Source organism: Saccostrea echinata, unplaced genomic scaffold, assembly GCF_033153115.1.
Source record: "Saccostrea echinata isolate AGI-Se365-2 ecotype Australia unplaced genomic scaffold, CSIRO_AGI_Sech_v1 ptg000045l, whole genome shotgun sequence".
Lineage (NCBI taxonomy): Eukaryota > Metazoa > Mollusca > Bivalvia > Ostreida > Ostreidae > Saccostrea > Saccostrea echinata.
Window position 1 is genome coordinate 1,767,501 of NW_026889794.1, and position 14,224 is coordinate 1,781,724.

The following is a 14,224-nucleotide window of genomic DNA, read 5'->3' on the forward strand; positions in this document are numbered from 1 at the left end:
AGATTCCTGTATGAAAATCGAAAGCCTGAAAGGATTCAATGGTGTTGACCATGAAAAACAGTTTTAAAAGTTCTTTTGAATTAAATATAAAATAAAATTAAACAAACAGGGTTGATTTTTACTGGAATAGACCTAATTGGGAGGTAAATTACAATGTTTAAACCAAAACGGTTTTCATTAAGAGCTTATGGGATATAACAAATTGCATTTATAATGAATACTGAAAATTATTGGTCCCTGGCACTTCACTATGAGCATGTTTTACTGTATGTAGATAGCAATCGTGCATTGATACATGCTATGTAGTTAGCAATTTTGCTGAACTATACATGATATAAATTATACACCATATTTGGAGAAAGATTTAATTATTTACCTGGTTTTTCCCTTTTAAGGACTGGAGGTTCCTCTGTTACAGGTGGCTTTGGTTCCAACTATAACATAAATTACACTTACTCATAGTTAATTTTCAGACTTGAGGAAAGGAACAATTTTAAATTGTAAATTATTCTCTGATGAAAAATCAAATTTTTAATCATAGAAATTTTCAATAACGATTCAAAAATTATTCAACAGGTCCACAAAAATCATTCAAATAAAACTTTTTTTTCAAAACAACCTTGTAAATGACAACAATGTACAAAGGGGAAAATTTATGTTAGATTCAAACCTGGAATCAATTACTTTCAAATGTAATGCACTAAATTACAATTGCATTGGAATTTTTTCTTTACACATTACAATTACCATTACTTTCATTTAGAAAATATAATAATTAAATCTCAACGCATAACCATTATACATTACCCCAGGTCTGGTTTGACTTACCTTTTCAATGTTTTTTTTTTTTTTTTTTTTTTTTGTGACTGGCTGCAGTAGATCATAACTTAATGTTTGATTTACCTTTTCCACAGGTTTTTTGGCGCTGGCTGCAGTGGATCTTAACTTGATAGGACCACCTTCAAATATGTTCCCAAGACCTACACCCATCACTTTCTTCCCTTTCACTTCATGCTTTTCTTCTGCTAAAAGTTACATCAGTAAGTTATCAACCTCCTGCTATGCTACATTGCTAGATCTCATCCCAATTTTTGCTAAATAGGTTACTTAACTGCATTCAGTGAATCCATTTTATAAACTTTGTATAAGTACTTGGTAAAACTAGCTAGTTATAACAGTAAAATTCTTCCCATTATGGGGACAAAATAAATGAATTTTTAATGCAAATTTTCAAATTATGGTTGGAACAAAGCAATGATCTGAGAGTTTATTTTAATGATCGAAGTTTAAGAATATCTCTGAAAAAAATTCCCTCAGCTTAAATTATTTTATACTCTAACAATGAAAAAATAACTATATTCCCACAGATCTCAAATTCCCTACATTTTCTTACTGCCAGCGATATTCAAATTCTTTAATACCTTGTGGAGTGTCTGGGGCTACTTCATTGGACTCTTCCTCTATAACCTCCACAAAGTTGGAGGGGAACACACCTGTCTTCCCATTTACCACACCTTCCCACCATCCCTCCTCTTCCTACAAAACATGTAGGTCAGTCTTTCACATATCTAATGATAAGGTAAAGTTCCATTTTTACGTATTTAATAAAGGATTGATTAAAGTTACCCAAGTTTTACAGGTATAACCTTGATTTGGGCAGTTTTAGCTAAATAAACTACAAAGTGGTTTATAAAAATTAAATTCCATCCCAAGTTGTATGAGTATTAATTGGGTAACTTTTAAATTCTTTCCTAATTATTTAATTTTCAATCATTAAATGAAGAAAATAAGGTGATTTGTCGATTTGTCCTTAAAAAAAAAAAAAGCATTAAAGGGTCTGGGACACATATTTGATTCTCATGTTTTCCAAACTTTTCTAAATAATATCATGATTTATATGTTGCTAGAGCATTTCACATCAAAATATATTAAAAGTGTGGTAAGAAATTTCTTTTATCTGGAAATTATTAAAACTATGATTTTCAAATCTTAGTACTTTGCAATTGATTAATTTATAGACGCTAGGCTTTGTAAAATAGTACTTTTTCGAAAATTTCTTTCCTATGCCATTGTACAAAGGGCATTTCAAAATGAAATGAAATTCCTCTTCTACATCCAGAATATTTCATTATATATATATATATATATATATATATATATATATATATATATATATATATATATATATATATATATATATATATATATATATATATATATATATATATATATATATATATATATAATCTATTGATCTTAGTTTTGCTACAGTGTCTACCTGTTTCAATATTCAACATATGATTAGATAACCTACATTTTGGTAATAATAATTTATATTTTTTGTCAATAGCAGGACATGTGTGATGAAAAATATCTGGTCATGTCCAACATTAATTACCTGTTTAATCACTTCCACAATATCACCCACTTCTATTTTAAGTTCATCCTCATTTTCTGGTTCATAGTCAAACAGGACCTTTGCTTTTTTCCTCTTTTCCGTATGGTGGTGGTCTGAAACATAAATCACCATGTCATTAAATACACAGCTTTTCTGATTTTTTTTTTTAAATCTTGGAATTCATGACAAGCCAGTTTCAAACTTACCAAAACTTCTATACTTTTTCAGTCTATTGAGCATTGTATCCTTGATTTTTTCAAATCGGAATATGATATAGCTATATATGCAAGAACATACATGTAGAAACTGTGCTTATTTAATAAAAAATCAATCCTTGCATACTGTAGTGACATGCTAGTCAATAGAGATATCATTCACAATAGATAAATAACATTTTCAGCTGTATTATGCTTAGGTTTATCAATTTATGGATCTTTTAAAACAAACAAACAAAAATCAATACATGTTTTACCATTATGTAATATTTACAGCTGTTCCCTAAGAATTGCTTATCAAATCCTACACATTTTTTTTTTTTTAATTTTTTTTTTATTTTTTTTTTTTTTTTTTTTTACAGTTTCTTAAGTTTTTTAAGCATATCAAAAAAGGAACATCAATAGGATTTAGCTATTAAGGTAAGTGTAAATAAGCTTTGCCCCCTCCATCCCCCACCTTATTTCTTCAAGATCCCATATTTTATTTCAAATACATAAGCAAAGGCCATGTTATTTATTTGTTTTATTTTTTGATGTATTTTTTTTAGCATAAAACTTGATAATTATAAACATGATAAAATTTATTTAAGTTGTAAAACAGGATATTGTCCCACCCTATAGCAGAATGTTAGACACTGATAGCATCTATAATTATTTCCCTGTGAAGTTTGAAAAAAATTACACAAGATATTGAACATACTTGAACACTTTCCACTTTAGTAGGAGTACCTCAAGTGTTGATCCAGTCTAAGCCAGCACCATTATATTCATACTTAAAGGGTTTTTATCATGTCTCAAAATTTTTTGATATGACAAAGTGTACGTGTAATTAAAATCATATATTTAAAAATCTTTGCTAGAAAATTAATACTGTTGATGTTTCAGTGATTCAAAGTTTGAATTTCTCAATATGCATATTTTGATTGCCGATGCTATGCGCCATTGCTCTGACGTCAATCCTGGTCAAGCATAGTACTTATTGTAAATACAAAACGGCTCATTCATTGTGTCTATTAAACCTGTTAGTAAATAAATAAGTGATAATTGGATAATTGACAGCTAGTAAGGTATAATTTGTGGCTTTAGGATGCACAAATGCGCACAAGAAAGGTTTTAGGAAGACTTTTTTCCACATTTCCTGGACTAAGTCGAGAAGTGAAAGGGGGCCTTTTTTTCTGAAAACGCAAGGGCTTTGTCTCCATTTAGAACAATCGTTTATGCCCGATCACGATTTTTTTCTGTACTATAAAATATTTTAAGGACATGGTGTCTTTTTAAAATGGAAAAAAATACTCAACACGCATTTTTAAGGTCTCACAGAATCTAGTACATGCTAGTAAGAATGTTGTGAACTTCGTAATGGTGTATGGCACCATCGAACAGTGTTGAAGAAATTTCATTTCTAGTACATGATATTCACTGGAACAGATAGAATATTTATATACAGTTTATTAAAATAATGAAGAAGTTGAATTTAAAATTCTCATATTTATAAATATTAAAGAGGTTCAACTTCAGTTATTCGTTCTATTTAGTCGGAAGTCCCGAGTTGTCAATGGCTTCATCTCCGGTGTCCTCTCCCATTGTCAGCATATTTTCTTGGTTAATTCTCTCTGCTAGATGTTCATACATAAAAGATTGACTGTCTATAACTAAAAGAAAATCGTCGATGTCAAAATTTCCACAAACTTTATTGTTTAGTGTATATTATTTAATGTCAAAATCTATTTGATACATTTTTCTTACAATAAGCTTTACGAGTTCTAATTGACCATTGACACCTATGACGGTTCAGTACCACGTGACCCCAATCTAATTAGTGGAGATTTTTACTTTGAGAACTCTATATTACGGGCGTTTTATCGCCTAATTATGACTGCTTTCAAAGTTATTTCATAATTAAACGATAATTATATGTTTCAAGAATATAATAGTGTTTCATTTTTAAAAAAATTAGATACGTGATAAAAACCCTTTAAGTTTCTAAAGAAAAAAATCAGGGCTGGGCAAAAATTCTGGCATATTACTTACACTGTTATTATTATCATTAAGTAATATTATACAGTTATATTGACTGGGTATGAGGGCAACATATGATTTCTTAGACCTGAAGGTAAAATTGTTGCCCCAGGCCACAGGCGATATTGAACGACGACTTTAATTACTTGTGACACAGCAGTGATGTTGCCAATCTAATTAAAATTAGATGTTCTGAATCCACTACCACTTCTCAAATATCTAACAACATCCCATTCGGGGTCACGTCAGAGCGACCTTTCCATTACCCAATGAAATCGCCGTCTCTGAAATCTTGGCTTATAGTTCAGTTTTACTGCCAAATCTAAACACCTTAGGGGTTTCGTAGTAAACAAAATATGCATGGTAAAGACCGTGCTATATATCAATGTGACGTGCGGGATATATAACGTATAGTTTGTGCATTTTTGTTTGTGTTATTCAGGTAAGAATGCCAGATTGGCAGACTATACGTTCAATTTATACCAAAATTACTTTAATTCAACGTAAGACAGTCTACTAAGCATCAATAATGGTAAGATGTAGCCGTGAAACTAATTTAAGAATCGTATACAGAGGCTTGAATCTGATTGGCCAAAATTTTTATGTTTATTCATAATCGAAAGGTCTCTCTGACATGACTCCGAATGTGGTGTTGTTAGATGTTTGAGAAGTGGTAGCGGATTCGGAACATCTAATTTTAATTAGATTGTGACATTGTGGTCTAACCAGGGCTCAACATTAACTTTTTTTCCTACTTGTCCATTCGGACAAGTGACCAAGACATTTACTTGTCCGAACTTCAACTTCACCTGTCCGAAAAAATTTCAATAAATATCTAATACTGTCAACTGGAAAACTAAAATAAAGTCCATTACACATGACATGTGCTTGATTGATTCGTGATGTTATTGATAAATACAACAAACACATAAAAAAAAAATTATTTGGTCTTTCTGGTCTGACAACAACATAAATGTCCACAAGTGAACCAAACTTCGTTAAGTTCGTAAGTTCCATGCCTTTTCAGTAGTATGCAATAAGTGAACTTTGATCCCGATTGAATGTGAACTCAATAGCGATCCCTATCGGGATCAAAGTTCGGTTTTTATGTACAGCTTCCGTCTTAAAACTACCGATTAACTTTCAACAGTCGTTTTTTTTTTTTTAATTATTTAGAGACTCCTTTACATTAAAATGCACTTGTCCAATCGGACAAGTGCCCAGCAATATTCACTTGCCCGTAATTTTTTTCAGTGGTACCGGACAAGCGTTAATGTCGAGCCCTGCTAACAATTCTTATGTTGGACTGACAGACCGGTCAACAATGAAATTGTTAGACCCATGAAAAAACATTTAATTTTATTTGTAATAAATAAATGGAAAGATATTTATAAGGGTATAACAAAAGAAAATGTTTCATCTTTAATATGATGATTAACCTGGAGTGACCACACACATAATAGCCCTAAACATCTGCCTTTATTTATAAAATATACCTTTCCTTTTCTGTGGTGCTGCCCCTACATGGACATCTTTGAGTTTACTGGCCAGTTCTTTGACAGATGATCTTTGCTGTGCAACAAGAAGGTCTTTTTTGGGTTCTTCTTTTTTCTTCTCTATTACCTGGGATAAAGAACACATCAAAACATGTTGACATTGCCCATAAAAAAAAAAAAAAAAAAAAAAAAAATCTGTAAAAAGTAAATATCAAAGATATTGCATTCATCAAACACTCCAAGAAATCATTAATGTAAGAAAAATACCCCCAGAAGTTATTTTAATACGTTAAGTTTGCCCAGATATAATTCATATCTGCTATATATTTAAATATCCTTCAAAATCACTATTAACCATTGAAAGAAAAAAAAAAGAGGCAAAATCATAAAATAACTTTTACTACCTACCCTCCTTTGGTCAACCAAAGAACTTTAGCTATGATATGAGTATGTTTATTTCTTTTTTTTTTACTTTCAAGAGGGAAAAATTATATAAAGCCCCCCCCCCCAACAATAAAGGTCCCCTGTCTATACCTTGACAAAGTTGTCCGGGAACATTCCCTTTTTCCCATTCAGCTCCCCCTCCCACCAACCTCCCTCGGACATCTGAACATTCTTGATGATATCTCCGACTTTAATGGTTAGCTCATCTTCCTGTTCTGCGTCATAATCAAATTCCACCAAGACTTCAACTGCAAAGGGGAAAAAATTATTTAGTATTTCAATAGAATACTTAATGCAAGTTACAGAATTTGTGGCTTACAAATTCTTAATAAATATCATATCTTTTAACTAATAAGGCTTTATTTCAGGACTGAGCCACAATCTATCATAAACCACAGTTGTCTTTTCTTGAATCAATAATAAATATTTATCCATTAAATTTTTTCCTTGGAATATATTGATTGAATATAAAATGGAATTAACTATCTGTTAGAAATTCTCATTTTTGAATTTTTTTTTTTCATATAAGAAGTAAAATACATGTATCTTTGAACATGGATTACATAATTTGACACTAATACATCTAAAGCAAGTCATAATCTTTGTTTTTCACAAAACATTTCATAAAAGTACTTATAAAAACTTACTGTGAGTTAAACTTTAGCTCAGTTTTCATAATTTTTTTTTTTTATTTAATTATGAAAATTATCAAAAATTTTCTTACACCTGTACACTGCAAAACAAAATGTGATATGTGTTTGTTTTCTATCCTCTCGCCAAGGTTCACGATAGAAAACACACAACTTGTCAGATAATCAAAGTACTCAGAAGTACAGAGAGCCGGGCTCATATACAGAAAAGTGAACAAATCCGTTTTACATGAAACATACATTGTAATAACAGATGAATAACAACAAGACACTGGAAGAATATGTAACACAAAAATATATTTATGGCATATAGTATAAATAAGAAAAATGTTTAAAAAATTAAATAAAATGCAGTTTGAATTTAACAGCTTAAACAATTTATCACATGTATCGTTTCGGGGTCTAACATCACTTACAGAAGTAAACATTGATGCAGCAAGGTCAAACGTATATACACAGACGGGTCCTCAGCGGGGAGTTTTGCATAAAGGTGCGCATCGGGTCACGTGCTCCCCGCATTAGTGTTAGCCTGATAACACAAGGTTCTTTATTTATAGAATGTGATGTTGACAGAGACTTGATGAAAACCTTTCGCATATTTTGAACAAATACTTAATTGAAGAAGAGGAGAGGAAGTATATTACCATTAATGTTTTGGGGTTTAGAGAGTTTTGTAATTAACTTAAATTTGTTTATTTTAATGTTTGTATTGCTTCACCAGAGCTCCAGATAAGGTGCGTATTTGCAGAAATATGCATTGATTTTTTCGAAATACGCATTAAAAATTAAAACGGGGCGTACAATTATGCATTAGCAATCATGAATAAGCATTACACTACGAAAGTACTGCGTACATGTACGACGGATTGAATGATACAAGTGAATTGAGGTCAGCTCAGTGTTTGAATTTTTATCAAAAGGAAATTTTGATTTATAAGCGTATTCGTAATAACATAGGCCGATTTCCAGTTCGAGAGAAAGATTTGAATATTAAATACTCGTATTATTATTGAAAATATCACGGATTTCCACTGTTCATATAACATCCAAATTTTCGTTCTTGACGCATACACGTCGATATTGTCGAAATTCCGCAAAAACACGCATGGTGTCTAATTTATCCTTTATCACTGCTTATTAAACAGTTCTTATATTATTTACCATTTTCTGTAGCAATAATATCATCTAAAGTCCGCCGACAACCTTTATTAATTTATGAAAATAAATGCTTTTTTGCTTTCCACATGGCTCCTTTGCTATAAATAGCGCCACGCGACTTTTAATGCAAACGGGGAGTAACTCTAAAACTTTTACCTCGATCGATGCCAACAATTTATATAACAAAACCTATAATATATTTCATTAACCTAATTGATAAATGCAGAAACTGTCTTTTTTTTTTTACATTCCTCTTTTAAAAACGCTTATTTCGATAACAAGTTAAAAATCACATTGGATGTCAAAAGAGCAATAGATTCACAAAATACTCTGAGATTATTTTGCTGAAAAGCAAAATCTGCATTGATTTGAAAATCAGGGAGTAAATACACTTTGAGGTAAAAAATTATCTGGAGCTCTGGCTTCAAAGGTGGTTAAGCATACATACTATATTCTATATTCATATAAGCATACATACTACATTCTATATTCTTCTATACTGATTTGGCGGTGAGGAAGCAGCATTTCCGGTTGAACACCGTAACAAAAGCCGGCTATTGCTCTTCGAGCAATGAGCCCGGCTAAAAATCATATCCAACAACAAACCATGGGAGATACTATTTTATATGTGTGACATTTTGCCCTTTTATAGTATAAAAGGATTACACTATATAACATGATTCATGCCCATATAATTTTAGTGTGCAAAAAATGCTATGATAAAAAAAGTTTCCGCAATTTTTGGTCAGGAATAACTATCAGGAAATACATAGAAGAGATTAAATTTTTTAACACTTGATCAAATCTCTATAAATTTGAAATGATAAAATCTTCATATCAACAAAAACATTTTTTTAAAAATCCCATGCTTCCTATTCAAGTGATCATTATGAACCGAGATAAAATTGAACTTAATGACTATTGCAAAGACTTTGACAGAGAGGCTTTAAAATATGTACCCTTTGAAATATGCACTGTGCATCACTTAAAATCTATGCTCACTCAGTAGTATTAACTGATTAAAATACTTAAATACACCTAAGTTTTGAAGTTATAATATCAGTACTGAAATGTTTCATACAATTGAATATATACTACTCTCTACACTACCAATTAGGCATTTGAAAGTTAAGTATCTTTTCCTGTATTTCTGTCACATTGTCCCCCCAACAAATCTGATCATTTTTGTGAATGACCTACTTAAAAAATCTTATGAGATTTTTTTCGAGAGCAAGTACTCTATTGTTTGTTGAATGACACTACTCTACAATAAAAGTTTCTGTTTTGTGGAATGTGACTATTCATCTGCTCAGGTAAGGCCAGTGTTGACATCATGATTCTGGAATGTTTACAACACCTGAAGCGGTTAAATTCTTATTCAAGCTTTGGGGATATAGAAATTTTTGAATAAATAATTAAAAATGGTTTCGGAAAATAATTTTCGTTGTTTAAAATTATGCATCATTTGGACACTGTCAGAAAGGTGTGTTTATCATCTGTCAACGACTTCCTGACCAAACGTGAAATATTTTGGCGCTTAAATGAAAACACCGCATATCATGCAACAAGTATCACTATCATTTGATTGAAAACTTAAGTTTGTACATTTTTTAAAAGAAGAACATTAAAAACATGCCTTACCCATTTTGAAATAGTTAGAAGTATCAAGTTGTCAACTCATTTCTTTCGTACAATGACTTACAAATATGGCGGAAAGTCACGTGACCATACAAAACCTTCTACTATAGGCCTATAGCTTATTTCAATTTAGTAAGTAAGGAACTAGGCCTAACGAAAAAAAGGAATCTGACAACTTCTTAATTTGTCATGGCAGATTATATTTTTATTTGTGGTAACACAAATGTATTATGTATCTAAGCATTTTTATTATAATCAAAGGCGGATCCAGCGCCAACGCGCCGGAGCCCCCCCCCCCCCCGTTTGAATTTTTTTTTTTAAATTATCAGATTTGTATAACAAGATTCATTGTAGCCCTCAGACCTCCTGCTTTCTACTGCCCCCCCCCCCCCGTCCCCGTTATAACATTCTTGGATCCGCAAAGTTCTGACAATATTACAATACAAATAGGCCAGATCAAACAATCACAGACACTTGTTTCTACTGCTCCCAATTTTTGGGAATTTAATACAGAAACAATTTACTGAAATCTGTGAAAAAAATAAATTAATAGATAAATATATTTATAGTCATTGAAATCAACTAATAAATTATTTCAACAAATCTGTTAGGGCCAGAGAGAGGGAGATTTCATACATGTTATTTTTTTTTTTTGCAGATTTCTTATAAATTTAAATATGTTGTGAGAAGTTTTATGAATGAAATAAATGTTAAACTTTGTAAAATATAGAACAATTACATCCTTCAATTATTCAATATAGTTTAAGGGACGTTTTAAGTTTTTATGTCATATTCAATATTTAAACAAGGTGTGTTTGTTATACAATGTTGCCTCCGTATGGCAACTGTTGGTCATGCAATATTAAAGTTTTTTCCCAAAATGAATGTAGATACCAAACTCCAAGCAGGGAATCTATATACGTCTCCCTGCTCCAAGGTAAAGAGGTAAAAAAAAATGTTAGTACCCAAAGAAAGGTTTTGTCACAAGGAATACAAAGCAGTGGCGGATCCAGGAATTTCATAACGGGGGGGGGGGGGGGAGTAGAAGACAGGCGTCTAGAGGCTGCACTGAAGCCCCCTGTGGGTCCAGCTGACGAATTCTTACATATAAGAGATGTTTTTTTTTTCTTGATTTTAGGATAACGGACGTATAAGACTAAAGTTCAGCATACATGTAAACAAAAATTAAACGGGGGGTGGGGTGGGGGTGGGGTGCAGGATCCGCCTTTGCACAAATAAAATATGGAAGCCCTAGCACAACCGTTCAAAATTTATGGACGAAGTTAAAGTTAGAATAAAAGTTTTTCAAAAGTATGTTAAACTCCAAGGTCAAGGCCAAGAGGTTTCAAATATTGGTAACCAAAGATCTTATCACAAGAAATACACATGTGAAATACATGTATGAAAGCCCAAGCACCAACCATTCAAAAATTATAGGGAAGGTTAAAGTTTTTGCAGACAAACAGATGGAAGACGGACGGACCAAAAAAAAAATATATGTTCCCGAATCTTCGATTACCGGGGCATAAAAATACAATGTATTGAAAGCATAAATCAGCTTTAACAGTAAACTTCAATATGCCCGTAGGAAGTAACTTCAATTTGAGGGGGGGGGGGGCACAGCCATTGAGGGGGCACTATCAACTACCAATCAAGACAATATTTATTTTCCAATCAAGGGCCCCCAGAGAGGCATGAAAGATACATTAGTACACAAAGACAGTACATTATCAATAAGGAGATAAATTAAAAAAAATGTTAAAGTAAAATACATACATAGCAAGTTGTTGTGCTTTACAATGTCATATTAAATGATTAGAGAGGTAGTTTCCAAGTTGAAGTAAAACATTCATATTTTCACATGTAATGATCCAAAAATATTTTTGAGAACTATCTAAGCTATTAAAACTTTTATTATGTTTCTGTGCTTCATTTATAAGTTTGGTTCTTTTTTCTTTGTAAAAAGGACAATCTATGGTAAAATGTATTTCATTTTCCACTACATTCAAATTATATTTTTCACGTATTCTTTTATCTCTTTCTAGTCCAATATATCTACCAGCTTCAATTTTAAGCCTGTGAGAAGATATTCTTAGTCTGGTTATGCCTCTTCTAAAGTCAAAGTTATTCAGTAATGTTAATTATTATATAGTCTATTTATAGCCCCTATATAATCTATACAAACGCAAACAGTTCATAACAATACATATTCACTGGTTTTGAAGCCGTATTCACCGGAGGGTCGGTGCGCGTGCAGCGGCATTGTGACGTCACAATCAACACCTCACACATCGTTGTGAACAATGGTTGCAACGGTCGGAGTCAGCTGTGTATCTGAGCAGGAAAAACATAAGCCAAGCCTATCGCAGGATTATTTTCTAAACATTTCGATGTCTTACAAACAGCAAAAGGACAACACGGAAGCTATAACTTGTAATCTGGACATTTTTTTTTCTTCATTTTTCCACGACAGAAGTTCGTAAATGAAAGTGATATCATCATGTAGCCGTCAATGTCTTATTTATTCAAATTCGGACTATATAATAAAACAATTATGGACTCTTTCGGTGGTGAATATGGTTTGTTATTCACCAGAAAAATGTCAATATTGACCGAGGCGAAGCCGAAGCCGAGGTCAATATTGATATTTTTCTGGTGAATAACAAACCATATTCACCACCGAAAGAGTCCATAATTGTATAATATTCTTCACATTGGAAATTACTCTTAAGCTTTACATAAGAATCAAGTTTTCCAGAAGAACTTTTTTCTTTAAAGTTGAACCAAGAGCAAATAAACTTTTTGCGGATTTGATTATTGATGACAATTTTGAATTTAGATAGACTCAAAGAGGAGGCATTTTTTGATATTTCTAAAATATTCAAAAATTCAAGTATACAAGAGAACCAGGAGTCTCTACTTGTACTAAGTGTTTTGGAATTGATAAAAGCATTGTACAGAAGAGAATTGTTATCAGAATTTTCCAATCTATGCCAATATAATAACATTGATTTTATGATATCAATATAATACGGAAATCTTCCAAGTTCTGACATTACAGCAAATTTTGCACTTTTCTTATGAACACCCAGTATAAATTTACAAAACTTCAAATGTAGTTTATCAGGTTCTGAAAAATTATATACATTGTCAATTGAGATACCATTTCTGAATCGTGATGAATGAGGACTAAACACACCCCATATTTCGCTGCCATATAACAGTATTGGCTTAATTGTATGGTCAAAAATATGTAGACTAGTTTTAACAGGAGGATGAAATGCTAAAATATCTTTACATAACTTAAAATAACATTTCAAACCTTTTTTGTACAATGCATCTTTAGCCTGCGAAAAAGTACCTGATGCAGTGAAATAAACACCAAGATATTTATAATTAGTAACATTTTCGAGTATACTATTATTCAATAAAAATTTATTCTTCAACAATTTACCAGATTTATTAAAAACTAAGACTTTCGTTTTATCAACATTTACACTTAAACACCATTTTTGACAAAATTCATCTAATGTGTTTAGCTTTTGTTGAAGACCATTGGCTGAGGTTGATAACAGAACAACATCATCACCAAAAATTCCTTGACAAGAAAAAAAAAAGGTCATCAGACGTTTTTATTGAGGGGGCACAGGCATATAGTAGCTATGTTTTCTATAGTATTCTATATGTCGGCAAAATTATTGGGGGAGGGGCACGTCCTGCAGGCTCTGGGGCTATAAAACTTAATTAGACGAGCTCATGTTTGATCTGTCTCACTTTTACCAACTGTTTACCAAAGGAATTAAGCAAATTGAAAGTGGGGGGGGGGGGGGTAATTGAATGAGAAAAAAAAATTCAAACCTGAAAAAACTTGTCAACAAAAAAAAAATAGGAAAATTGAAAATTTGTCCAAATCCGAAAATCCTCTTTCGGGTGTGGGGGGGGGGGTTCGAACTTATCTTAGTACCAATTCTTTGTATTAAAAAAGTAGGGGGATAAACCCCCTACCCCCCCCCCCCTTCGGTTCCGACGCCTATGCTGAGATTAAAAGTAAGCTCATCTAAGTTTTATGGCCTAGGAGCCAGATCTGGCCATATCGGGAAGGTTAGCTGTTCACACGAGTTATCCTCCTTGTAATACTCTTTCGATGAGAAGGTGAAAATGTCATATGCAATCCATCATCAATCGATTCCTGCATCAAGTTCAACG

The 14,224-nt window shown here is 32.1% G+C and overlaps 1 protein-coding gene across 2 annotated transcripts in view; it reads right to left on the bottom strand.

Moving 5' to 3' along the window:
• The window catches only part of LOC133201750 (uncharacterized), a 16,464-nt gene extending 6,362 nt beyond the window's left edge, over positions 1–10,102 (bottom strand). Inside the window, exons 1-7 of one of the 2 annotated variants that reach the window (XM_061337543.1) lie at positions 10,022–10,102; positions 6,663–6,820; positions 6,129–6,255; positions 2,399–2,511; positions 1,422–1,536; positions 904–1,022; positions 377–434 (exon numbers count right to left, since the gene is read on the bottom strand). In XM_061337543.1, the coding sequence (XP_061193527.1) occupies positions 377–434; positions 904–1,022; positions 1,422–1,536; positions 2,399–2,511; positions 6,129–6,255; positions 6,663–6,820; positions 10,022–10,025 (694 nt within the window). In that variant the 5' untranslated portion in view covers positions 10,026–10,102. Of the gene's footprint in view, positions 1–376; positions 435–903; positions 1,026–1,421; positions 1,537–2,398; positions 2,512–6,128; positions 6,256–6,662; positions 6,821–10,021 lie in introns of both variants that reach the window. The other variant, XM_061337542.1, reaches the window with a different exon arrangement.
• Between the last annotated feature and the right edge of the window lie 4,122 nt (positions 10,103–14,224).